General features: G+C 49.6%; 4 protein-coding genes across 14 annotated transcripts; 2 read left to right on the plus strand and 2 right to left on the minus strand.

The window, feature by feature from the left end:
- The first annotated feature begins 315 nt into the window (after nucleotides 1-315).
- Nucleotides 316-8,789, plus strand: jmy (junction mediating and regulatory protein, p53 cofactor). The gene is made up of 10 exons (XM_085925812.1): nucleotides 316-1,878; nucleotides 4,046-4,219; nucleotides 5,316-5,466; nucleotides 5,545-5,714; nucleotides 5,784-5,949; nucleotides 6,031-6,230; nucleotides 6,323-6,385; nucleotides 6,463-6,555; nucleotides 6,646-7,102; nucleotides 7,247-8,789. The coding sequence occupies exons 1-10, from the start codon at nucleotides 1,129-1,131 to the stop codon at nucleotides 7,555-7,557; spliced, it is 2,535 nt and encodes an 844-aa protein (XP_085781938.1). The 5' UTR covers nucleotides 316-1,128; the 3' UTR covers nucleotides 7,558-8,789.
- Nucleotides 7,580-20,733, plus strand: LOC147048416 (beta-hexosaminidase subunit beta-like). 7 transcript variants are annotated; one of them, XM_085925821.1, is made up of 16 exons: nucleotides 7,580-8,458; nucleotides 11,682-11,843; nucleotides 16,537-16,797; nucleotides 17,199-17,461; nucleotides 17,596-17,661; nucleotides 17,875-17,921; nucleotides 18,016-18,126; nucleotides 18,203-18,304; nucleotides 18,482-18,614; nucleotides 18,756-18,936; nucleotides 19,015-19,101; nucleotides 19,166-19,238; nucleotides 19,750-19,930; nucleotides 20,127-20,217; nucleotides 20,295-20,399; nucleotides 20,494-20,733. In XM_085925821.1, exons 2-16 carry the CDS (start codon nucleotides 11,791-11,793, stop codon nucleotides 20,555-20,557), a joined length of 1,818 nt encoding a protein of 605 aa, XP_085781947.1. In that variant the 5' UTR covers nucleotides 7,580-8,458; nucleotides 11,682-11,790; the 3' UTR covers nucleotides 20,558-20,733. The 7 variants fall into 7 exon arrangements, with proteins under 7 accessions (XP_085781947.1, XP_085781948.1, XP_085781944.1 ...); XM_085925822.1 differs by lacking the exon at nucleotides 19,750-19,930 and adding an exon at nucleotides 19,384-19,561 and having other exon boundaries at nucleotides 7,583-8,458; XM_085925818.1 differs by lacking the exons at nucleotides 16,537-16,797; nucleotides 17,199-17,461; nucleotides 17,596-17,661; ... (9 more) ...; nucleotides 20,295-20,399; nucleotides 20,494-20,733 and adding an exon at nucleotides 14,212-16,385 and having other exon boundaries at nucleotides 8,314-8,458.
- homer1 (homer scaffold protein 1) lies at nucleotides 8,969-13,487 on the minus strand. 4 transcript variants are annotated; one of them, XM_085925842.1, is made up of 10 exons: nucleotides 13,034-13,487; nucleotides 11,667-11,823; nucleotides 11,465-11,596; nucleotides 11,286-11,378; nucleotides 10,960-11,007; nucleotides 10,611-10,750; nucleotides 10,381-10,540; nucleotides 10,209-10,319; nucleotides 10,049-10,129; nucleotides 8,969-9,941 (listed from the first exon to the last, which is right to left on the minus strand). In XM_085925842.1, exons 1-10 carry the CDS (start codon nucleotides 13,036-13,038, stop codon nucleotides 9,753-9,755), a joined length of 1,116 nt encoding a protein of 371 aa, XP_085781968.1. In that variant the 5' UTR covers nucleotides 13,039-13,487; the 3' UTR covers nucleotides 8,969-9,752. The 4 variants fall into 4 exon arrangements, with proteins under 4 accessions (XP_085781968.1, XP_085781967.1, XP_085781970.1 ...); XM_085925841.1 differs by having other exon boundaries at nucleotides 10,611-10,753; XM_085925844.1 differs by lacking the exon at nucleotides 10,960-11,007.
- Nucleotides 20,263-24,827, minus strand: gfm2 (GTP dependent ribosome recycling factor mitochondrial 2). Of its 2 annotated transcripts, XM_085925815.1 has the most exons (20): nucleotides 24,625-24,827; nucleotides 24,471-24,552; nucleotides 24,294-24,339; nucleotides 24,090-24,187; nucleotides 23,901-24,026; nucleotides 23,747-23,835; nucleotides 23,585-23,673; nucleotides 23,445-23,505; nucleotides 23,123-23,305; nucleotides 22,940-23,020; nucleotides 22,720-22,868; nucleotides 22,484-22,624; nucleotides 22,316-22,415; nucleotides 22,084-22,246; nucleotides 21,934-22,010; nucleotides 21,734-21,872; nucleotides 21,481-21,666; nucleotides 21,292-21,407; nucleotides 21,039-21,221; nucleotides 20,267-20,957 (listed from the first exon to the last, which is right to left on the minus strand). In XM_085925815.1, exons 1-20 carry the CDS (start codon nucleotides 24,631-24,633, stop codon nucleotides 20,829-20,831), a joined length of 2,247 nt encoding a protein of 748 aa, XP_085781941.1. In that variant the 5' UTR covers nucleotides 24,634-24,827; the 3' UTR covers nucleotides 20,267-20,828. The 2 variants fall into 2 exon arrangements, with proteins under 2 accessions (XP_085781939.1, XP_085781941.1); XM_085925813.1 differs by having other exon boundaries at nucleotides 20,263-20,957; nucleotides 21,039-21,407.
- Between the last annotated feature and the right edge of the window lie 63 nt (nucleotides 24,828-24,890).

Consider the following 24,890-nt stretch of genomic DNA (forward strand, 5'->3'; position numbering starts at 1 on the left):
ATTTGTTATTTTTGATGTTATAAAGTGTTTAAAAAGACGTGATGTCGCATCATTGAACCTGCCAAATTAACTGCTTTACTAAAAAAAATAGTTAAGGGGAAAAAACGCGATGGGTGGGCGGAGTCAAAGGTTTCGGTCCACCCCACATTGTGCCTACTCGCTCCGTCGGTAGACACGTCGGCATGTGACGTCACTAGCGTTCCCACGTGCAGATGTTTATGCTCCTCGTGCTGGTCGAGACGTCAAGAGGGAGAGAACAAAAGCGAGACAAATGGCACACGTCTCCTTAACTCAACATATTTACTCATTTAATCGATAATACAAAAGAAAACAACGTATATCAAAAAGACATAAGAGCCGTGCTTTGTTGTCTCAAGCCACTTGTCGAACGTAAAGCGGAAATGTACTATTTTCCTTGTGGTCCCTGATCGCATCAGGCCCAGGATTGTGCACGCGCACGCCATGGAAAAAAAACCCCGACTGGATAACATTGCTAGTTCCTTGACTAAGTCTACTACATGTGCTATCCAGGTCTATCTGTAGTACCTTTCTAACAACGTACTAATTTCTAGCACTTTGATTGAGCATTTCTAGTACGTTGGCTATTTGTGATTGCTACATGTACAATTTTCTCGATGGTTCATAAACGCAACAGCCCTCCCCCGGATTTGGCGTGCACGCGCTCGGCTTGTAAACACAAGCTCACACGTGACTGTGTTGGAGCTGAGCTGAGCTGATTCGTCGACGTCGTCGTCACGGAACGGAACGGACACAACAAAAGAAAACTAACGAGAAAAGGTTCGAAAGAAGACAGTGGACTAAGCCGTCCAGAAGCCGAGCCGAGCGGGCCGGGGGGGTGTCATGACAGTCGACGTGCTTTGTTCGGGCCTGCCTTCGTTCCGGGCCGCCGTTAGCTCGCGTGTCCGGGGGACGGAGCCGAGAGCCTTTGTTTCGGCCGCTCGTCTCGTGCTAATCGGCTTGCTAGCTCTTTACAAATTGTACTTTTCCAGCTAGTTAGCATTAGCACTTCGCATCGACAGCCGAGTACCACTCTCCCCCTTTGAAGCAAATATTCGTGATCACCGTCCGTCCGCCCGCTCGCCCGCCCGTTGTCAAGCTTCGGCTTCGATGTCCTTCGCCATGGAGGACAACTTGGAGTCCGGCTGGGTGTCCGTCCGGCCCAAAGCCTTCGACGAGAAAGAACGACACAAATTTGCTTTCATCGTGGCCTGGAACGACATCGAGGGAAAGTTTGCCATAACCTGCCACAACCGGACGGTACAGAAGCGGACCAGCTTCTTCGACCCGCTCCTCGACTGGTGCCCGTACGCGGACGACAAGCAACCCGGGATGATGTCGACAAAAGACGGAGGAGGTCGTTCGGCGAAAGTTTGTCCGAAGGGAAAAGTTGACAGTTGGGACTTGCTGTCGCCCAAGGTCACCGACATGGAGTTCGTGGACCCCGCGGGGGCGCCGCTCTCCCCCGCGGAGGACTCCGAGGCTGGCGGCCGTCAAGACTTCAGCTGGGCCGGCCTCTTCTCGTTCCAGGACCTCCGGGCGGTTCACCTCCAGCTGTGCGCGGTCAACGCCGAGCTGGAGCCCTGCCTGCCGGCATTCCCGGAGGAGCCGTCCGGCGTGTGGTCGGTGCTTTTCGGCGCCTCGGCCGCTTCATCGGCATCGGAGCGGGAAACGGAGGCGCTGTGCTACCAGCTGCAGGTGTACCTGAGCCACGCCCTGGATACCTGCGGCTGGAAGATCTTCTCGCAGGTGTTGTTCACCGACAGCGACGACACGGAGGAGTACTACGAAAGTCTGAGCGAGCTGCGGAGGAAAGGCTACGAAGACTGCCTGGACAGAGCCAAGAGGCGCTTGCAAGAGGTCAGGCAACATATTTCACGTGGCATCTGCATGCTTTATTTTGATTTAGGATCAACTTTAATACCTTAACTGACGTGCTACTGAGTCTTTGCACCTTGGCTGACTATGTAGGTGTATTCTGTTATCGTACCACCTCGTCCAACCAGATCCAACTTGACTGACAGCGAATCATGACGTTTATCCGACGCAATGTTTTTTTGGGAGGATGTGACAGAGATGCACACTTTTTCCAATTGTTCCATAATCCCCACCCCTTCCTGCAAACCTCCCATCTGTCGCCGTACTTCCTTCCCCAGGCCCGTAACCCGATCCGGCCCCGAGGCCACGCATGGAGCCCTCCCTCGTGTTAGCGGGGACAAAAGACAACAATTCGCGCTCGAGTTACAGCAGCTGTCGACCTCCTCCCAGTCACGTGACGCACGCCACATGCGAGCGACACATAACAAACGACTCCCTTCTGGAGAATGGAAAGAGTTGATGCTGTTCCTACTGAAGAAATGACACCTCTTTGTTGTGGGAGTAGCTTGGGTCAAAACATCTGAGATGTTTTATTTTGGTTTGAAAAAGTCTTGAAGAACAGTAGCGCTTTTGTGACTCCATGGATCATCCTGTTGATTTCAATCAAAGGATATTGTGACTATAAAAGATGAATTTCCTCCGCTTTTGTCGCTGAAACCTGTCCGTTGAAATATCGAAAATATTTGCTAAAAGAAGCACAATGAGTGTGTTCCTTGCACTTCTTCATGACATCATTGACAGGATGAAGGCTCCACCCTTTCCACGAACAAATATTTGGAGCAATTTGCCTCGATAAAGAATCTCAGCACCGCCGCTCAAAATCTCCGACGTGTTTGTGTTCGCGGTGATCACCGCGTGACACCCGGCCAGGCAAACACTTGACGCGAGTCAGGCGTGATTGTCAAATATTGACCACGGAGCAGACGAGATGACTCGATGATTTGAGCCCGACGTTGCGCGTGTGTGGTTGGCGAGTCTGTCTCGGAAATAACAAATGTTTGGGTGGCGGCTTTGAATGCTGTGTTTTTCTCAGAGGGAAGTGGCGCCGGAACTTAGAATGTCACAGACTGACATCATTTTTTTTTTTTTTTTTGCCATCTGACTAAAGAGACTGGAAGAACCACAGAAAGGCTACTGTGTCAATTCTGCCTAGCAACAAGTGGCCATATTGTCTTTTGTCTAAGTTTCTTTTTTTTCTTTTTTTTTGTTCAACCAAAACTTGGCAAACGTGTTGTTTCCAAAGGGTAAAAAAAAGTGCTCTGGGGAAACTGAGCAGCAGCTCCGGTTCTGAGCAAACTGGTAGAGTGGGTCGTTGATGACCGGTTTCCCGCTGCTGAGGCGGCAAGAAGGCCGTCCTGTAATTACACGCAGAGCCCTTCCTGCTAAATTCAGCACGTGAGAACTCCTCGGAAACCCGGAACATGCTTCTTAGAATTGTTCTTTGTTGTGATGATGACTCTTTATGAGCCCGGTGATTGACTGGCCACCAATCCGAGGTTTATGCTCAAAGCTAGCCGCTAAATGCTAGCTAACATCTGTGACAAACCGTGTTTCATTATAGCGTGACGTACCAAACAGTTGTCAGACTGCCATGCTTGCTTTTGACACCAAGGGACAACTCTCCCGCCTGTCCAGCACACACACACGGACACACACAGTGGAGTGTGGTTGTCATGGAGACGGCGCAGGGCTGTAAACAGTAGGAGCAGTGTTACCTCGCCTGAATGGTCCTCTGTGTGAGACCCTGACCCGGCCTGCTGCCCATAAAAGCGCCTCTCTTCCATCTTTATAATACATGCAAGTTTTTAAAAAAAATAGATATATCATTTATGATCATGACTATGACATGCACAAACTGGCTGAGTTTGAAAAATCGCTGCAATCCCAACCATAATTCCAAACCTTGCTAATCTGGGATTAAAGGGAATCTGTGGCCGGAGCTCTTAGCGCAGCTCAACAGCGTAGTCGGCGTGCGTGTCCACCGGATTCCTCACTGGAAGTCCACAATGGGAGGCACGAGTATGGTACGCCATTGCTGCTCAGTCGATATAAAAGTACTCAGCCCACAGTAACATAGAATATCATTTGTAATATTTGATTAAAAAACATCACAAGTGTTGAATATCTGTGTCATGCCGCCTGCCCCCAGGTTCTGGACAAGCACCGGGCCCTGGACAGCATGGTGGAGTTGCTGCAGGTCTACGGCGAGGAGGACGAGGCGTACGGCCAGATGCTGGAAGCCGCCACGCAGCTCTACCACTACCTGCTGCAGCCTTTCCGGGACATGAGGGAGCTGGCCATGCTCCGACGCCAGCAGATTAAGGTGACGCGCGCGCGCACACACACACACACACACGCACACACAAATCCATCTGTTTTAGGGCTTAACTAGTTTGTCCCGGAGCAAGCCCCCAAAGACAAATACTCGCCGTGCATGGTGTTATTAAGACACTTGCAGCTGTATCTTGTCTATGATGTGTCATTGTTCAAATGACATTTTTGATTAGGGCTGACAAAACAGCACAATTTGTAACTGCTTTCATGTGTTTGCCGTCTGTTCTGGGGTTTCTCCTGCTTATCTCGGCCTTGTGGGCGGAGTCAACGGCGCAAAAATAAACGTCCTCTCGCGCCAGATAAGAAAGACGCCACGTTCCCTAGCTCGCGACGCGTCCCGAGTTTCGTCGCTAGTCGCCGTGAACCCCAAGTGGCCAACAAAGCGGTCGTAAACGTGGAGGCGTTACATTTAGCAGCGCTAGCTCGTTTGTCTTGCTTGCTAACGGCACAACGGGAAACGCTAGCGTTCGAAGACGGCGGGTAATTGAGTACTATTATGACGGTGGTACATTTGAAATAGTCGAGCAAAACTTGTTTTGAAGAACGTCATTCTCTTTTTGTAGATGATCAAAATATTTTTTTGAAAACCAGAGATTTGATTCGAAGGCCATATGACAGCTACAGTACACAGAGATGTCTTTGTGTTCTTGTTCTTTAGAAGTTGTACACGTTTCTGGTCAATGATGTAATCTCTCTGAGTATTCCTCCCAGCTTGTTCCTAACTTTGCGCTGCTTTGCTGCCTCACGTGCACACACACACACTTTCTGGCCGTGGTACAGACTGTACACATCTGCTTTACATTTAGGCCCCGGCTGGGAGTTCATCTCTGGACATTTTCTTCCTTTAACGCCCACCAGGCGTTTCAGCATATTTTTCTTATCCTTGCTTTCCATGTAGGCCACCAGCTTTTGTCCTTGTCCTCCATCCTTAGCCATAGTGGGCCAACTCATGAAGTAAAACGGTCAACTAGTTCCGTTGTAAAAAAAAAAAAACTCATAAAATAATCCGTTCCCTCACTTGTGACGCCATCTGCTGGCCGCCGTGCGCATTACACCTGCCTGACTTCTTAATCCTCGCCACTCAGATCTCGCTGGAGACAGAGCGCCTGGGTCCTCGCCGGGTGGAAGGCCTGAGGAGGGAGGACGAGGAGTGGCAGAAGAAGGCCAACGTCGCCGTCCTCGCCATCCAGGACCTGACTGTCAAGTACTTCGAAACCACCAATCGAGCGCTGAAAGGTAAATAGCGCTCGCTAGGCCGCAGCGAGCACCGCCGCCGCATAGCGCACGCCAAAACGTCTCGGGCGTGCGTTTCAGCGCTGTACGAGCGTATGCGCGCCGACCAGAGGAGGCTCGGCAAGTCGGCGTGGGCGGCGGCGGTGGAGCGCATGGAGCGGCTGCAGTACTCGGTCTCCAAAGAAACGCTGCAGCTGATGCGGGCCAAGGAGGTCTGCCTCGAACAGAAGAAGCACGGACTCAAGGAGGAGGTAGCCCGTGCGTGCGTGGAATTTCACACTCAACATTTGTCATCTTATCACCCGTTTTGTTTTGGCCAGATGCGAAGCTTGCAGGGCGGCGAGGACGCCATGCTGCACCTGGACCAGCTGGAGGCGCTTTACTACGAACTCCAGCTGCAGCTGTACGACATCCAGGCCGAGGTGCTCCGCTGCGAAGAGCTGCTGCTCACCGCGCAGCTGCAGAGCCTGCGCAGACAGATCACAGGTCAGACCCGGCGCCACTGTCCACCCTGAAGGTTTCTCCTCAAATAAGACGCTTTTTTTTTTTTTTTTTTTTTGCCTGCAGAGAGGCAGGACGAGGTGGTGTACTATGATGCCTTCGAGAGCCCCGACGCCATGAAGGGGGCGGAAGACCCGGTTGAACCGCCGCCTCTGCCGCCCCTTCGTGACGACGAAGAACTGCGGATCCTGCGCCAGAGGACTCGGCAGCTGGAGGCCCGCAGGGGACGCATCACCACCAAGAAGGTCTACCTCAAAAACAAGAAGGTGACCTGGCCACAAAGAAAATGGGAGAATTTGATCCCCCCCCAAAAGGTCTTCCAAGTCGTCCCTTTCTCATTTGATTCCTCTCGTGACAGGAAATCTGCATCTCCAATCACAAGCAGAAAATGGAAGCACGTCAGGGCGTCCTCACCCCGCAGGTATTGTCTGGCAGCCGCCCGACATCCCCATGAACTTCGTAGCCCGACCTGACTGTTGTTGCTGCTCGGTTCCGCAGCTGCGGGAAACGGAGGAAGAGGAAGCCGAGCGGAATGCCCAAGTGAGTCTGGAGAGGCAGAGAACTCTGGACCGACTTCGCAGTCACAACCAGGTAAAGAAAGAGTCTCCGGTCCTGCCGGTTTTACACATTGGTACCCTCATGATGTTCTCGAACCCGTGTCAACTCGTTCCCGCAACTCAGCGTTATCCAGGTCACGTGACACTGAAGTCCAGTCGTCTGAGGCTGCTTCAGACGCAGCGGCGAGCAAGTCAGCCTCCTTGCACGCAGGCGGCCGGCGTCCAGACCGAGCGCGTCGCCTCGGACCTGCCGGAGCTCTCGGTGCCTCCTCTTGAGGACGCCTGCGAGTCCTTACCCGCCATCCACCTGGACGACCCGGACTCGTGTCCTCCGTTCCTCTCTCTGCCGACGGCCGTTCTCACCCTGGGCGGAGGTCCTCCGCCGCCGCCCCCTCCTCCACCTCCGCCTCCGCCGCCATCGGTAGCCGTCGAGCCGCGTCCGGCGTCGCTGCGCGAGTCCAAGCCCGCCTCGCTGCCCCTGGGTCCGATCTCGCCGCGCTTCTTCGACAGCAGCCAGCTGTTGACGGCCAGGAAGAAGCTGAGGAAGACGTCGGCCGAGGACGCCACGCAATGGAGGAGAGGTCAGAGGCAAAAATGTTGAAGGTCAACTTGTGATGACTTATTCAAATGTGTACATTTGGAAGTTCTAAAAATGGTTGGAGCTTGGAACCACTTTTGAATGTTATTTAACTTTTTTTTTTTTTTTTTGTATCCGCTGTGCTCAGCGAGCTCCCCGATGGACGAGGTTCTGGCGTCCCTGAAGCGCGGCAGCTTCCACCTGCGGAAAGCCGAGCTGCGCGTCCTGGCCCCCGACCCGGACGACGACGGCGAGAACATCCTGGCGCAGATCCGGCAGGGCGTGCGTCTCCGGCAGGTGCGCGCCCTGCCCGAGCGGCCGCGCCGCGCCGACCGCTTTGCGCACTCGGCCGACGCCCTGACGCGAAGCATCCACGAGGCTCTGCGCAGAATCAAGGAGGCGTCGCCCGAATCCGAATCGGAGGACGAGGGCCTCCCTTGCACCGACTGGGAGAATTAGAACTCCCGCTCGGCTGTGACTTTGAGTGCAATTTGAACAAGAAGAAGAAGAAATTGTATCTGAAGTGGCTTTTGTACAAGTGGACTACTACACGCGTTTGCTCACCTGTGTACTTTGATGTTTACTGTCGTACTGTACTTTCCTTGAAGGAGGTCCACATGAAAATGCACATCAAGTATTCCCAAGTCTTTTTTAAACATCTTTTCTTTTTTTACTTCACCATCTTATAGAATGAACTTCAAGATGTTTTGTAATGATTCTACCTTGTGTTGTGTGTGACAGTTTAAAATAATGGGATTCACTTATCAGCCATTTTAAAGCCATGGAAGTACATTCTGGAGCTTTTAAAAATGATCTATTTAAAGCTACAATTTTATGCAAGTTCCACAGGTCCTTCTAATTAGCCTTTTAAAGTAACAATATGCAAATTTTGATGAGATATTTTGGAAACAGCAATCACAAATTTGTTGAATTTTATCGGCCGTTTAAACAAACGACACTGCTCCCCAAGATGCCGATTCTGATGTTGAGGTTTGTTTTTCTCATTGATTTTTGTATTCTACATTTTCTTTTTCGAGGTGTGTAATTTTTTTTTTTTTATATCACGTGTGTTGTGCGTGTGCGAGTTGATTGGTTATTAACATCCGTCCAATCCCGTATGAAATGTGTCGAACGTACGCGTGTAGCAACATGCTAGTATCCGCGGGAAAAGTTGGGCTGAGAGCTAGCATAGCGTTAGCATCAAAACGCTAACAACTTACATTTTAGGGGGAGTATAGTGTCGCATTATCACTTTGCTAAGAAATAAATGGGTTGGAATTAGTCCAGCATCACAGCACAAACAGAAATGTTTGGAGGGAGCTAGCGCAGCATTAGCATCACAACGCTAACAACCGAAAAGGTGAGTATAATTTCACGACGATTCTTTTCCCGAAAGCCGCGAACGTGTCGCTACATGTTTAAAATTTTTTGTATGCAAGTTCTGAGTCTGCGTTTGTGATGGTTTCTATTTTGAAGTTTGACAGTTTGTACTCGGACCTCGCAGCAAACGTGCAATAATAAGTCACGTGTCACCGTACACGTTCAAAAAGATATATACTGCATGCCTAATGTGTATTCAAGTATTTATTGATGCTTTAAATTTTAAAAAGATTTGCATATTTGTTTTTTTTAATGCTCAGGCATTTCTTGTTACTTTTTTCTTTAAAAATAAACAACCCCCAAAAAGTTGAGTTACAGTTGAGTAATTTATGATTGAGGAAATAATTTTTTTCATGATTCAATGGAAATGTTGTGTTAGTCCCTTGAAAAGATTTAATTTGATTATTGATCACTGCTTTTATAGACTAAAATATATGCCGATATACGGAAATAATCAATGATCTTAGAATATGACAAAAATGCACAGCACTGACATTTGATTAAGCTTTTAATTAAAAACTCCAAAATGACAGTCAGCATAAACATTTTATTTCGAATACTTTTGAAAACAAGCCCTTAAAGTTGCGATGTGTCTCTCTGACGTTTTTTTTTGGCAACAAATCAACAACTGACTAAAAGGCAATGTCAGCAAAAAATAATAATAACTACAGAAAAAAAAAACATTTGGCTCAAAAAAAAGTCCAAACAAGCTTTAGTTACTTGATAAATAGTTCAAAAATATTGCCAGTTTTTAAATAATTATATTTCAAATTCAGTCAAAATTCCCACCTCAAAGGTGCAAAACAAAGTACCTGAAAGTGACAAAGCTTAGGCTAAACCCTTGGCTGTCATCTTTTATATTGCTGCTTGGCGGTTCGCCGTCGCCCGCCCGAGTGCTACAGCGCACCTTTGTCAAGTCCTCGCACCATTGATTCATTTGGCTGATGATGTCGTTCGGAAAAAAAGGAGGGAAAAGGCGGGAGCGAGCCCTCCGAGTTGAATGATTGAAGAAGCACACACAAAAAAAAAAAAAGTCCCAGTGTAACGGCGGTAAAGGCATCATCATGATCCCGGCCGTTCACTTGGCGGCTGTAAACGATCCGAGTGGGCGTGGCAAAAAGTGAGCGAGTACCATAAATGCGTAGAAAGCGTGTAAACATCTCGAGACGTCGTGGTCCCGTGTCGTGGCCACGTGATGGCGGCAGTGAAAAGTGGCGCCCGAGCTGCGCTCCAGTTCCATCCGAGTTGCAATCGAGCTGTAGGGGGCGCCGTCTCTAGCTGCACTCCAGCAGCTTGACCAGAGCGTCCCGCAGCTCGGTCAGCTCGAAGATCTTGCCGTCCAGCAGCTGCAGCAGCGAGCGCAGACTCTGGCGGAAGACTTCGCGCTCCTGCCGGTTGGCGTCCACGCGCTGCTCCAGCTCGCCCAGTTGCACTTCCAGTGCTTCGTTACGACGCTCCACTTGCTATTAAAGGGAGGAGAAAAAACATTCAATCAACTTTTAGGACAGGACGTGTTTTTCAGCCATTTTGACCGGAAGCGGCCATTTTGAAAAGACATTCCAACGCTCACCTGTAGCTTCTGCGTGAGCGAGTCTCTTTGGGACCGAAACTGGTTGGCACTCTGCACCTCGGCTTTGAGACACTCCAACTCCTGACGAGAGAAACGGAGCGGGTTGACCGAGGGTAAAGGTCAGGTGTCGAGTCCTGAGGCGTGATCGCCGTGCACGTACGTCCTCCTTGGCCTTCAGTGCCGCCTCCAGCTCCTCGATGGTGCGGTTCAACTCGGTTTTCTCCGATTTCACCGTTGTGGTTTGTCCGCTCACGCACTCGAGCTCCGTCACCTTTGATGGTATTTGAAAAAAGTGATTCGAAATCACCAAAAAACCAAAGAAGCGTGCCTACCCGTTTATGTAAGCGCTCCGCCTCCTCCTGGTAAGCGGCCAGCTGCTGCTTCCACTGCTTGACGTTAGCCGTGGACTCGAGCAGCGCCGCCGTGAGCTTAGCGTTGTTGCCCTTTAGCGCCGCCAGTTCTGCCTCCAAGTGCTTCCCGATGCTGGACGAACTAACAAAGAGACCGTGGTGCCGTTAATCAATTCATCAGTTTGGTTTTTTTGGGTTGTTGAAGTTGTCACCTGTGCGAGAAGGGAAGTGCATTGTGGGAAGGTTCCGCTCGGGCCTCAGCGGGCTGAGGCGTGCCCGCCGCCGCTCTCTCGTCTTCGGTGCCGTTCACGCTCTCCGGCGTCAGCGGTGATTGTGGAGGGCAGCTGGTGGACTCCTCAACAGGAAACATTTATGCATTTAAAAAAATATATATATCCCTTGAAACGATTTATAACCATCACCATGGCTACACGCATCCTCAAACAGAGCACGGGGGTTTGTCGGAGGGAAGAGCGACAATGGCAGTCCACCAAAAGAGAAACTTTGCCAGGGTGTGAGTGAGAAAAAAGGGTCACCACGGAGGGTTCACATTAGATTTACCTTCTTGGGTTTGTTGGCGGGCAACACGTTCCTTCTGACAGCGCTGCCCTGCGGTGTTGTCGGGCAGAGCAGGAAGTTACACTAGTCCAAGGTTAGCTTGCGCGTTTGCTTGGCCGTTAGCTCAATTGTTGTGAAGCTAGTATGTTAAAATAACCGAGATTGTGAGGATACGGAAGGTTTTTGTTTTTTTTAGTGGCTCGTGTAATTCAAAGTGGTGGTATGAAAAAAAATGTTGAATTGCTGAATATTTAAAATTCTGCTGTTACAAAAAAAAATGTACACTTACACGCAATTTACAGTAGCGTATCTCATTGACTCTTGTGTACCTGCGAGGACGTGCTGGTGAGCTCCATCTTCTCATGCGACTTCTCCTTGGCAAGTCGCGCCGCCTCCTTGAACTCGGCAAATTTTTCCGCAAACTGGGTAAAAAAATAAAAATAAATAAACACAAGTCGGTTCGCCGCATGCTAACAAACTAGAAGTTCTGAGAAATAAAAGAAAATACCTTGCTCAGGTGGCTCTCGCACGAGAAGCCGAGGCCGTAGACGGTGTTGGCGCGGCTGTCGGCCCACTGACCAAATTTCTGCGAGGTCTTGGTGAAGTTCATGTTGGGGGTGATGGTGCTGTTGATGACGGCCTGGCGGACAAGTCGGTTTTGATTTCATTTCTGGAAAGGGTCAAATACAACTGAAACAATAATTGCAAACCTTGGCTCCGTCCAGGCTGATGATGCGGTAGACATTCCTGGTGCTGTCAAAGAAGTAAGAGACAGTGACGGCGTGTTTGCTGGTGGGAAGCCAATTCTTCTTGGTGGTCGGGTCGATCTGGAAGATGTGCGCCCGCGTGCTGAAGATGGGCTGCTCACTGCACGGGGACAGAGAGAGGTGAGTTACACAGTAAGAATAGAAATATTTGCCACTTTGTGTGTGTGTGTGTGACTTTAAAAGACGGAGCCTAACTCGGCAAGTGATGTTCCATCACAACCTGGATCCAAACGTGACCTTGCGTTTTGCCATTGTTCAAGCATAATCCCTTTTCGCTATCCAATTGAAAAGGAACAATGAGTTCAGGAATCCACTGGATGGATGGGATGAGGATGCTGAGCCAAATGTTGGGAAGGGGGGGGGGGGGGGCAAAAGCATTCCACGAGTAGGTCTGTTATGGCGAGAGTTGGCCGTTCTTGGTCACACCTTCATCAAGACCTTCCTGTGATCCCGAGTGAATGATTGGGCAAATAAAAGCTGTGCACACGAAGGGCTCCTCACCAGCGTAATTCTAAATAATCTGAGTGCTAAACACGCGGCCGTTTTGGCAGCCGCAAACCGGCATGACTTACTTAGATGCTGCGTCGCCATGGCAACGAGGCACGTGAGCGCATCTCTCTTACTCTTCCACAAATACTCGCTCAGCCAGTCTGATCTGATCTGCTAAAAGTCTGGGGGTTTGTTTTGATTTGGGTTACACTTAGGGTTAAGCCTAAGAAGAAAGGTTTGCCTCATGTTTGGAGAATGAGCTAAAACTGAGAACAGGCACCAAAGAATACTTTGTGTTTTCATCATTTAAGTGTGATTGAATAAAAAGCATGTGGCAGGGCTATAACAATTTAAAAGATCTGCTTTTAAAATGTTCTCTCTGGCATCTTCTTAGAGGTGGGTCTGGAACTAGACCCCGCGATCAAGGGGGTTCACTGAATCCGCCAGAAGAAAAAAAAAAAATCAAAATAAAGCAACCGCAGACTTTGGTGGCATCACACAACAACCCTGCCAGTGCGTCTCCACCCACATTCCGAATGGTGTTGCAGAATTGACACATGACAAAATGTGTCAGTCTGGGAGTGGATTTATTGACAGCTGCTGTCCTCACGAGCGGCTTTAATCTCCTGTGAGCGTTTATTAGCGAGCGAGCTAGCCAGCTAGGCTAGGCTAAGCTAGGAAATGTTCGAAGAGCTGCACTGGTGGTGTTTGTTTACGATTTTGACAGTGACGCGCAGTAATGTGCAGAGGTGCTCGAAAACAAGCCGCACTCGTGCTTTGGCACAAGCACCGCACGGCAAATAACAACTAATAAAACGTACCCCATGGTTGCTGGTGGAATCCGAGTGGTCCCGAAGACGCTCCTCTCCAGCCGCCGCCGCCGTCGTCCCACCACCCCCCACCACCGCTGGTTCGAGCCCCTCGATCCTCGCCTTCACGGTTCACTCCGACATGGCCTGACGTGTTGGCGGCTGTGGGTGCATGCGTGCCCGGACGCGCATGATGATGATAACCGCGAGCGAACCCTCCTCCTCCTCCTCCGCCGCCCGGCTAGAACCTGCTAACACCTGCTAGCATCACTCGTATCCACTACTTAACCTTAACACTAACCCCTCCACTTGGCTGTAAGCGAATTAAAATTCACTTTTTTTACGGGTCTATGCCAAATGCATTCGAATCAGATTATTTGTATTGTTTTTCTTTATGTTTTGTTTTTTGAAAAATGTCCATGTAAATTCGCTACTGTACATCCATTCGCTGGATGTACAGTAAGACGACGACGTCATCGCGTACTTTGACGCGATTGGTTGAATGTTGTTGAGCCCCAAAAAGTCAGAAAAAAACCGAGTGACACGTTTGTAATGTCATTCATTCATCTTCCAGGCCTCTTATAATAACTAATTATCCTATGATTATTTGTTTCAACAATGTCATTATATGGTGTGCCATAGGACTTTTTGAAAATTGAAAATAAAAACCTGTGTCTTACATTTGAACACCCTAAATTTGACTTGCGCAACTACGACTGTTGTTGTGGGGTGGATGTTTTTAGCGAAAGGTCAATTGACAAAATAAGTCCCCGGCTCAAGTCACGTCCGACATGGAGCGAATGCCTCTCTTGAAACACAGGAAGACCAGTTTTCTATTTCAAGAGTACGCTGAGTCGGAAAACTCGAGTGAACTTGTTTGCAACGTGACAAGCAGAGCAGAAGGGTGAAGCAAAAACCTCATCAGGGAGATCCGACGATGGAGGCAATAACGGGGGACGACGACGTCGACACCGAGATGCAAGTTCTGACGCCTGATGATGTCGCCAAGCCGGACCGGGATGCTGTCGATGAAGTGGAGAACCTTCAAAACAGGTCGTTTGGATAGGCACCACTAAGTTTGTGTACACTGAAGCTGTTTTGGGTCAAAGCGTGCCTGGCCAAAATCTGAATTTTAAAATATGTCAAAAGTTCCAAACAGCTCATCAGCGATGTTACATTCTGTCCTTCAGTTTACGTGAAGCCGTCCACGATGACAACGTTCGTCCAAAAATGCAGTGTTTGGTCATGGACACCTCCTTCTCTATGGTGACCATGCAAAGTGAGGACAGCGGAATCGCCTGGGAGACCACCCCGAGTCGCCGCTCCACATCCCGGGCACCCAAAGCTGAGGAACCTGCCGAGGAATCCGGCCCTCCGGCGGGAAGGATTATCTTTGTCATGGATGAGGAGTTGATGTCAAGGCGGAAGAAATCTGAAGTGGAAGGACAAAAGAGAGAAAGAAATGACAACAGGTCAGAAAAGCCCGACTTAGTGGGACTTACCCCGCTGCACGTGAAAGACGAGGGAGATGAAGAAGAAGAGCGGGCTCCTCGTCAAGATAAGGAGCAAAGGCTTTTTAGTCTAGTGTCTGAAGGCTCGGAAATCCTCAACATTGTTGTTCCTCACAAGCTGGCCAGCGTGGATGAAGAGGAGAGCAAAGTGATGGTAGACAACCTGTCCTATCTGGAGGAAGGATCTGCTTCAAACAAAGACAACAAAGAAGAGGAGACTTGTGACAAGTCGTCTGAACATGACAGCAAGCCGAGGGCGGACGCTTCAGCAGAATCACTTGAACAAGCCCAACCTATGCCAAGTGTTGCAGATCCACCAGGAGCTCCTGTGGCGAGGCCATCAGGGAAGGCTGATTGTAATGTGGACTACTTTGAAGCATTCTCTTTGATTGATGATCACGCCCCAGGAGGTCCCGCTGTGGTGCCACCTAAGCTTGGACCTCCTGTCCCAGAGGAACCAGTGCAGGGCGAAGACGCCACAACGGGTGAGGATCACAAAAGCCCAGATGCCGTACTCACCAGCGAGGCTCTAGAGGAATTCTTCTACGGCGGTACCGACGACTACCTCACAAGAAGCCACCCGGACAGCGAGGATCCCCTCGAAGAGCCCAAAGTCTCCTCGCCTCCCTCCAAACTCAACGGATGCACTTTGTTTGGAAGCCAAGAGAATGTCTTGACTCCGGTCTTTCTACCCGAAGGTCCGCCCAAGATCATCGACCCCGTTTTGTTAGAGGAACCCAAAGCCATGGCCTTTTTGTATAACGACTTGTACGAGGAGGCAACAGGAAGTCGGAAAAAAGAAGAAGAAGATACAGAGAGCGTGACCTCTGAAAAGTCCTTCCACAGCAGGCATTCAGATCGAGAAGCCAGGGGCTACTTGGAGAAGTATGTCCTCATAGATGAGACACCCGTGGTGGAGGCACAACCAGTTCTTGAGCATGAATCTTCATTTTTATCCCAAGGTTTTGCTGAATTTCCCTCCACGTCCCCTCAGAGTGAAATGCCAAAGTCGGAGGAGGAAATTACGGATTTCTTTAGGTCAAGTGCTAGTTCTTCTCCATGTGACATCAAGAATTTTGTCCTTTCACGAGAAGACGACAAGAGTCCATCCCCTACAAGCTGCGTTACAGAAACGGGTGTAGGAGACACCGGAATTCCAGAAGGTCCAATTGAAGTCTTGGAGACTTCCTCCGAGCCTGACTGGGAAGGGATGGATGTTGACGACGTGACTTTGGAGGACATTGACCCTCTGGTGCGATCCAATCAACAGATGTGGCTGCAAGATTCCGAAGTGGTCAAACCTTGCCCTCCTCCCAGAAGAAAAACTAGATGCCCCCTGAATGAGCGTCTGGCCCTGGCCCCTCTGACCCCGGCCGAGGATACGGAGATCCATGAGAAGGATGAAAATCAGGAGGTCTCACTCCCTTCCCACATCCTTCAGGCCAACACATCTGTTGAGATTATTGATGAGAACCCAATCGCGCGAGAGGACATTGAAGTAGCTTTAACGCCAGTACAACTTAAAGCACCCGAGTCAGAAAAGGTTCATCCGGAAAAACAAGATCATTTGGCAACATTGCCCATCAAGCCAGCAAAAACAAATTGTATCATTCTTTAGTATCACTTCTTCAAATTAAAATTCATATTCAGTTTATCGTGGGTGACACGTTGCAGACGCTCACGCTTTGATAAGTTATTTTACTCCCACAAGTACAATGGGGGAAATGTGTATACTACTTTCTGAGATGTCCTTAATTTTGTGAACCTGTAATGAATAGTTTTTGTTATAGTGTAATAATAATATTCTGCACAAATAAGTGTGAATGTGTCAAGTTTATTTGTATAATACAGGGGGAGGGGGAATGAGAGAGCGTTCACTTTAAATACATCCTCTTTTACGAGGTTACTTCCGCATGTGTCACTTTGGCCCCGCCCATTAGACGATGGCCCCGGATGCTGTTTTGCTTTCGTAGTGTCAGTGTCTTCCAACTCGCTGTCACACAGCATGTCTTCTTCTATCCTCAATGTTTGCCTCCTGCTGGGGGTCTTGTCCTCCTGCCGGGGTAACCGGCAGGAACCCTGGGTCGACGAGGAACTCGTCCGGGACACACAGCCTTCCAAATGGGGGTCGTTGTGGCCGCTCCCCCAGCGAGTGGACACCTTTGACTTGACGTTCAAGTTAGCAGCCGCCAGGTTTCAAATCTTCGACGGTAAAACGTCGGCGGCGGGGCCGAGCTGTAACCTCCTGCAGAACGCCTACAGAAGGTATTGTTCATAAGAATCAAAACAAAAGTCTATGTTTTATGGTCTGTGGTGGGAAGTAACGTCAGTAATGACGTACATAGTTGTAAATGGAAACGATATCTGAAAAACAAACACACCACACGAAACGTCAAAAGTTTGGAAGAAAGAAAACAAAAATCAATATCACAGTTCCAAGCGGTTTTACATGCTCAAAGTTCAACAAAGTATTTGTACAAAGGTACTTCGAAGCTACCACTCGCAATTTTTTTGTGTGTGTGTGTCAAATCACCACATTCACACTTGCGATGCGAATACACACAAACAAAAATCCCAGATCTAGCCAAAAGGGGAACAAAGATAAAAAAGAAACCCAACAACAATCAGGCAAATCGACTGAATGACATCCATTTTGTTTTTTTCAGGTACTACAAGTACATGTTTGGTGGGGCTATAACCAAAGGGCCACACGCACAAGACAACTTTCCTAAACGGATGGGTTGGCCACACGCACAAGACGACTTTCCTAAACCGATGGGTCGGCCACACGCACAAGACGACTTTTCTAAACTGATGGGTCGGCCACACGCACAAGACGACTTTCCTGAACTGATGGGTCTGCAGGTGTTGATCACAGACCCAAACCCGGAGTGTGACCAGTACCCCAGTGTTTCGTCCGATGAGTCATGTAAATTCATCAAACATTGACTTCCAATCTCTTTTAAAGACCGTTATTGCCTCGATTCTGAACTATAAACCTATTCAAAGTTCTTTCACAATGTCACATGACCATGCCAGTCAAAAAAAAGTTTGTGTCTTCAGATGAACTATTGGTGGACCAGCCCTTTGCAATCCTTAAGGCGCCAAAAGTCTGGGGCGCCTTGCATGGTACGCTTGTTTTGATTTTCAATTATTCCTCACTCTGAATCAGATTTGAAAAAACTGAATTTTGATATTTTGTCACTCACAAAGAGGAATAAGGAGGCTAGAATTGTGTAACAAAAGCAACAATTGTGCAATAATGGTTGAGATAGAAAAGAAAAAGGAAATAACCGTTACACTCATATTTGTTTGGTCAGGACGTCTTTTGTTTGTTTTCAGGTCTGGAAACTTTCAGCCAGTTGGTTTACCAAGATGAATTCGGGGCTGTAAGTGGACTTAAAATGATCAAATCGATATTCACAATCGGTGTATTGTTCATCATTATTCTTTGCGGCATTCAGCTTTTGGTTTGTCTTCCAGAAAAGTGTCAATTGGACCGAAATCAGTGACTTCCCCCGATTTGCTCACCGCGGCATCTTATTGGACACCTCGCGACACTTCCTACCTGTCAAAGTCATTCTGACCAATCTGGTATGTTGACGAAAACTGCTAACCTTTTATTCCCCCAGTGTTTTGCTGTCATTTCTTTTTCTTGTCATGACACCAGGAAACAATGGCAATGAACAAATTTAACGTCTTCCACTGGCACATCGTAGACGATCAATCCTTTCCCTACATGAGCCGAACATTCCCGGACCTCAGCAACAAGGTCAGCAGTGAAGTTAATGGTCAACTAGCTAGCCTTGTTTAACTTAGCTGGCAAAGTTTAAGCTAGTTTGCCTAATAAATTAATTTCTGCTTGCATTTTGCTGCCCTTGTTGTGTAGCTAGCCTCATTAGATTAGCCACTTAGCTTAGCCAATGTCTTTTCACCACCTCGCCTCCAGGGAGCGTACCACCCGTACACTCACGTGTACACCCCGTCCGACGTGAAGATGATCATCGAATTCGCTCGCCTGCGAGGGATCCGCGTCATTCCGGAATTCGATACTCCGGGCCACACGCAGTCTTGGGGCAAAGGTCGGTGTCCCGTGTTAGCCTCAACATTAAGTTGTCCCAACCACACGTCTCCAGAACTCGTGACCAGGGAGTGACGCTATATCAATCAAATTGGGTTAACCTCCTGAAACTGGTTTCTGATTTGATTCAATCACTCCCTAGGACACGCCGATCTTCTGACACCGTGCTTTGCCGGTGCCGAACCGTCTGGTACCTTTGGCCCAGTCAACCCCATCCTCAACGCCAGCTACGACTTCATGAGCCGCTTCTTCCAGGAAGTCTCCGCCGTCTTCCCGGACGACTACGTTCACCTGGGAGGTGACGAGGTGGACTTCACCTGCTGGTCTGACTCGCGCTCAAACACATAAGCAAACGTCTCCACGTCAACACACTCAACTGGACATCTTCTCCCCTTTTGCAGGAAGTCCAACCCTGACATCCAGAAGTTCATGGAGCAGCAAGGCTTCGGGAAAAACTACAGCGAGCTGGAGTCCTTCTATATCCAACGGTGGGAATGGAAAATTCATCAACAGGCTGAATCTTTGGCAATCAATATCTCTGATTGGATGTAGACTTTTAGACATTGTGACCTCCACCAAGAAGGGCTACATCATCTGGCAGGAGGTCTTTGACAATGGCGTGAAGGTAAATGCACATTTTTGCCACCGCCACTCTCATTTAAGGGTGAAGTAGTCCATGGCGCGCGCATCAAAACCAATATCGTCCAGCGAGCCACAAAAGGCGAGCGTCGCGAGCCGCAAGCGGCGCCACTAAGCTCGGCACGTTGCAGCTCAAGCCGGACACCGTAGTCCACGTGTGGATGGGCGGCGCCGACTCCGCCGACGAATTGCGCAACGTGACGGCGGCCGGATTCACCGCCATCCTGTCGGCGCCCTGGTACCTAGATTACATTAGCTATTCCCAGGACTGGCTCAAATACTACAAGGTGGAACCGCTCGGCTTCAACGGTCAGTTTGAGGAAATGGTCATTGTCGGGCTTACGCTTAAATTTGCAGGCGTGACAGCAATGTTAAGGAAGATGAGGTTTCATTTCTCTCGAATCATCTTTCGAGCATGGCCAAATCAAAATTGTTGTATTTGCGAGCCCCTGCAGTTTGTGACACGCTCGCCTCTCCTCGTCTTGTGTGTTGTGTAGCTGAAGGCCGACACACTCATCCACGTGTGGAAAGGCAGCCAGCAGCAATACCAGAATGAGATGGCCAACGTCACGGCGGCGGGTTACCGGACCCTACTGTCCACCCCCTGGTACCTGAACCGTATCTCCTACGGCCAGGACTGGCAGGGCCATTACAAGGCCGACCCGCAGGACTTTCAGGGTTTGTGTCCCCTAAAATAGTGCGCAATGGAAAAAAAACGCTTAACTTTTAAGCCCAAAAACTTTGACTCTCACCAATTTTCATCGAAGCTCCTGTACAATTAAGTGTAAGCCTGTTGAATGACCCTTCCCTTAATTAAAAAAAAAACACTTGAGCATATTTAAATCCTCACTCTGGTCAATTTTTCCCAAAATAGGAACCGAGGCGCAGAAGAAGCTGGTGATGGGCGGAGAAGCCTGCATGTGGGGGGAGTACGTGGACGCCACCAACCTCACGCCGCGACTCTGGTATGACCTTTCCACGCACAACGTAATTTTAGCGTTACGGAAAAGTCGTTTTCACACGGCCGCGTTGGCTCGGACAGGCCTCGCGCCAGCGCCGTGGCCGAGCGTCTGTGGAGCGCCAAGGAGGTGACGGACGTCAACGACGCGTACGCCAGACTGTCCTCGCACCGCTGCCGCCTGGTCGAGTGAGTACCCACGCTTGCCTTTTTTTTTTTTTTACCGTGAGAAGAAAACGGCGCAGCGGTTGAACGGAGGATTTTTGTCCCGTGTCGGCGGCAGGCGCGGGATCGCCGCCGAGCCGTTGTTCTCCAGCTACTGCCCCCACGAGTTCAAGGGAATCTGAGGAGGAAGAAAATGAAGAATCAAGTGTGCCGGCGCAGAATGAAGGCACCTTTTTTTTTTTTTAATGCACACACACACACACACACACACACATACACGCTCTGATCAATGCACTCTTTTATCTTTGTAAGACTGACTGTGAATATAAATGCTGATCATTTGATCTGGCGTACACTTTTTTGATTATTATCATTGACAGCTGTTCAGGCAGCCTCTGTGCTCGGAGTCCAGAGTGGTAGAGAGAGAGCTCTTTGCTCCAAATCAACATCCAGTCACGTCAGGCCGGCCATTCGCTTCAGCAGCGCGTTCTGCTCCTGTGCGCTCATGGCCTGGTAGGTGTTCAGCTCTAAGGAGAAGGTGGCCTTCCCCGAGGTCAACGTTCGCAGGGCGGTGGAATAGCCCTTTGCCGTTGGAGAAAGCACAAACTCAGTGAGCTTGTCAATAAGCGCCACTGACAAAAACCACAACATCCCGGGACTAACCCTGGTTTCCGCCAGGGGGACGCTGGCCAGCAGCACCTTGTCCTCGTGGCGACTCCGGATGTCCCGGATCGTGCCTCTCCTCTGAGCCAGGTCGCCCAACACGGTCCCCAAGTGCTCCTCCTCCACCGTCACCTCCATGGACATGACGGGCTCCAGAATCTGCCCCCCGGCCAGCCTCAGAGCCTGGGCACGGACCAAGGAGTTTTGGAGCAAAGATGTCCTTTCTAAAAAGACGCCGTGTCATTTCGCCAACCTTCAGCATGCAACGGGACACGCAGGCGGAAACCATGGCCGGAGACGTTCCCGTTTCCACGTTGACGCGTTGGATCAGTGTAGACACGCGTTGGAGAGGAGATCCCACCAGAGGACCTGGACGGGAATTATCCACAGTGTAGTGCCAACTAATGGCGAGGAGGACTTTCTTATTTTTTCAACTGCTCACCTTGGAGGTACGAGCTTTGCACTCCGTTCTCCACTGCCTCCCTCATGTCTTGCGACAAGGTCCAGGCGGCTTCCTCCAGGAACTCCACTTGACACGACCCGGCAGCGTCGAGGTCCTCGCCGGGTCGGACGGCCAGCTCCACCGTCACCACGTGTCTCCTATCGCCCACCGTGCGGTCCAGAGTGTCTGTCGCAATCAGGCTGTGGCAGATCCTTCAAGCGGCTAAGTCATTGTCGTCAAAGTGAAACCGTACCTGTGGCTGAAGCCGGATGAAGGATGGTCTCCCGGTAGGCCACCTGCAAAGGGCCCAGGTGGGTCTCGATGCCGTACTCCCTTCGTATCCGATCGTGGATGATCTCGATGTGCAGCTCTCCCATCCCGCACAAAATCGTCTGCAAAGTTGAACCGTCATTTTTCTCTCGTGAAGAAGCGGCACCGTGCCATGGGTGTCACCTGTCCGGAATCCGGGTCGATCCGAACTTTGAGACTGGGATCTTCTCTCTGGAGGTTGTTCAGCGCATTCTCAAGATCTGGGTGGGGGAAAAAAAATCATTGTGGTGAATAGCAAATGAAGCTGTGGAGAAGACTCACGTGGAAACTCACCGGCTTGTTTGGCCATGGTGGGCGGCTCGATGGTGCAGAAGAAGACCGGATCGGGGACCTCCACCCCGGATAGAACCACGTCTGTCCGGCCTTCGGTCTGTGCTCGGCGGGCGGCGGCTGCCGCCGACGCTTTGGAGGAGACGATGGTGTCACCGGTCACTGTCTTGAGATAGAGGACGCACTTGCGGTCTATCCAAGAACATTCAGAAGAGACGGCGGTGACCAAGTTCACCTGCTTGAGTCCGACGGTCAGGGCGATGTTGCCCGCCGTCATGGAGGAAATTTCCACGTGTTGGTCGGCAAAAGGCACCAGTAGTCTGCTCATCCTCTCGCTGAAGATAAAATGGGAATCTTAAGTATCTCTTCCGACGCTACGTTGACAGCTTTGCTCCATACTTACGTGCCGTTCCTGTTGATGTTGTGCACCGCCGTCTGAGCTCGCAGCGTTCCCGAGTAGATCCGAAGGAAGACCAGAGGGCCGCGCTGCTTGTCGTGGAGAACCTTGAAGGCCAAAGCGCACAAGTCGTCTTTGTACCAGCGCCTGTTAGAGCCCCAGAGAGGAAGCGAGTCTCAAGTCTGAACCTTCAAAAAGTCTAAAGGTGGTGCTGAAAGTCGGAGGAGGCGGTTCTCACGCACACTAGGTCGCGAGGTGTTTCGGCGGGCGATGGCAAGAAGGCGGTGATGGCATCTAGAAGCGGTTGAACGCCTTTGTTGCGCAAAGAGCTTCCGCACAGCACCGGAACTCCTTTACGGGTCAGAGTGACCCGCCGCACTGCCTCTTGGAGCTGAGGGTAAAACCTTGCTTAGCAGGCCCGCCATCATAGAACATTTCATTGGTTTCAAGTAGCCAACTTACTTTTATGTACGGAACAGCGTCAAAATTGTCCCCAAAGTCGGTCAGCAATAGTTCCGCAAAGTCGTCGTCCAGATCTGCAACCTGTCATTGAAAATGGAACAGCAACAATACCCTTCCATTTGATTTTGCTAACAACCCAGGCTAGACTTAGCTCTTCTCCAAAATCCAGAATTAGTTCTGCACCTGCTCAATCAACGCAGCTCTGGCCCGGCGGACTTCCAGGAGGAGCTCCGCCTCCTCTTCCTGGGACGCACTAAAGGGCCTGGCGTCAAAAACACGCCCGTCGTCCGTTGGCTTCCACGTCAGCCTCTGATTGGTCAACAAGTCCACCACACCGGAGAAGTTCCTCCCACTGCCGACGGGAAGCTACAAAGCAGGTAAATATTCATTTCAAAGTGTTTTTTTTTTTTTTTTAATTAAAATATATATACATGCGAAAGAAATTTTTGGTACACTTTGAATTTCTCTTTGAAATAATTCAGAAATATTTTCCTGTAAATGTTACCTGGAGCAGGATGGGATTGGCTTTCAGTTTCTGCCTGATGCTTTCCAAACAGAAAGTGAGACTAAGGAAGAAAAGTTTTCCTTTATATAAACATTTGGAGTCAATTACAATGAGTTCATTTCGTTGCACCATTCCCTCACTTGGCGGCAGGCTTGTCCATCTTATTCAGGAAGCAAACACACGGGATGTGATGCTTCTGCGCTTGCCTCCACACAGTCACCGTCTGGGCCTAACAGATCCACATGAACACATTCAAATTATGTTTCTTGGGGAAAAAAGACTTTAGGCAGAAATGTGAAAACCTCGACGCCCGCGGATGCATCAAACACGGCGACGGCCCCGTCCAGAACGCGAAGAGCCCGCTCCACCTCCAGAGTGAAGTCAACGTGACCTGATCGAGATCAATGACAATGAATATGTCCCGAAAAAACACCTAGGACGATTCATTGTGCGTACCCGGCGTGTCGATCAGGTTGATCCTGTGACCTTTCCAGTCAAAGGTCACCGCCGCTGACTGGATAGTGATACCGCGCTCCCGTTCTTGAGCCATGAAGTCCGTCACAGTGTCGCCATCGTCCACATCTGGAAGGATGCCATCTGTCATCTTTGTTCGTGCCCCCCCCCCCCCCCATCCTACCAACTCACCTCCCAGCGCTCTGGTGTAGCCCGAATAGTAAAGCATCCTCTCCGTGGTCGTCGTCTTTCCCGCGTCGATGTGGGCCATGATGCCGATGTTGCGGATCCTAGGAGACGTTTAACGGGTTATAAGTGGAAAAGAAACACGATGAAACTCCTCAATACTCAACCTCAATACTCAGTGTAAAAATAAAGTAACACTACTCCACTTACTTGGATACATCCGGGCTGACAACAGACCTCAGCGATTTCACATCATCTGTAAAAGTGTGGTCATCGTACGGTGATACGTATTCATACATATAGAATAACTAGAATGTTTCTACTTGTTTTTGTTCTAATATTGTGAGCAAATAGGAGAAAATAGATACAATTTGTGAAATGACTTACCACCAGGAAGAAAGCTGTATCTCCTCTTTGGAAACCCGCTCAGTCTCCATGTGCAGCACCGCAGTACCATAAAATACTTTTCCTGCGAAGGACAGTGAATGTCTCACAACACGAGCAGGTGTAATTGGTATTGACTGCGCGGTCCCCATCTTACCCAAATCATCCTTTAAATGTCCAATGACACCCGCATATTAAGATCGTCACTCTTTACGAGGGAGATTACTTAAGGCTAGGTCCATATGACTTTTCCATTGGGAAGAAAATATATTTTGAACAATGAGTTCTGGACAAAATTAGCAAATACTCTGGTTACACTGAACACACCATTCCAAGCTGTCATAAGTCACATTTGTATTGGGTACGGCTCCGAAATACGTACCCCTCAGAACCTTTAACACTTATTGGTTCGCAAATAGAAGC

This window comes from Syngnathus leptorhynchus, chromosome 12 (genome assembly GCF_054491065.1).
Source record: "Syngnathus leptorhynchus isolate UIUO chromosome 12, UIUO_Slep, whole genome shotgun sequence".
Lineage (NCBI taxonomy): Eukaryota > Metazoa > Chordata > Actinopteri > Syngnathiformes > Syngnathidae > Syngnathus > Syngnathus leptorhynchus.

Bases quoted from the DNA above. Each gene is read 5' to 3' on its own strand.
- homer1 (XM_085925841.1), bottom strand. The intron at 10,754-10,959 runs GTAAATCTAATG...TTTCCTGTTGAG, and splicing joins CCGCCAACAAACCCAAGAAG to GAGTCCACCAGCTGCCCTCC. The intron at 10,541-10,610 runs GTGACAACTTCA...TCTCTTTGTTAG, and splicing joins GCACTTCCCTTCTCGCACAG to TTCGTCCAGCATCGGGAAGC.
- jmy (XM_085925812.1), top strand. From the start codon at position 1,129: ATGTCCTTCGCCATGGAGGACAACTTGGAGTCCGGCTGGGTGTCCGTC. The intron at 4,220-5,315 runs GTGACGCGCGCG...CTCGCCACTCAG, and splicing joins TCCGACGCCAGCAGATTAAG to ATCTCGCTGGAGACAGAGCG. The intron at 5,950-6,030 runs GTCAGACCCGGC...TTTTGCCTGCAG, and splicing joins CCTGCGCAGACAGATCACAG to AGAGGCAGGACGAGGTGGTG.
- gfm2 (XM_085925813.1), bottom strand. The intron at 22,625-22,719 runs GTGCGTGAGAAC...GGGCTCTAACAG, and splicing joins GAAACACCTCGCGACCTAGT to GCGCTGGTACAAAGACGACT. The intron at 22,247-22,315 runs GTGAACTTGGTC...CTCTATCTCAAG, and splicing joins TGACCGTCGGACTCAAGCAG to ACAGTGACCGGTGACACCAT.
- LOC147048416 (XM_085925816.1), top strand. From the start codon at position 13,959: ATGGAGGCAATAACGGGGGACGACGACGTCGACACCGAGATGCAAGTT. The intron at 14,075-14,211 runs GTCGTTTGGATA...TCTGTCCTTCAG, and splicing joins GTGGAGAACCTTCAAAACAG to TTTACGTGAAGCCGTCCACG.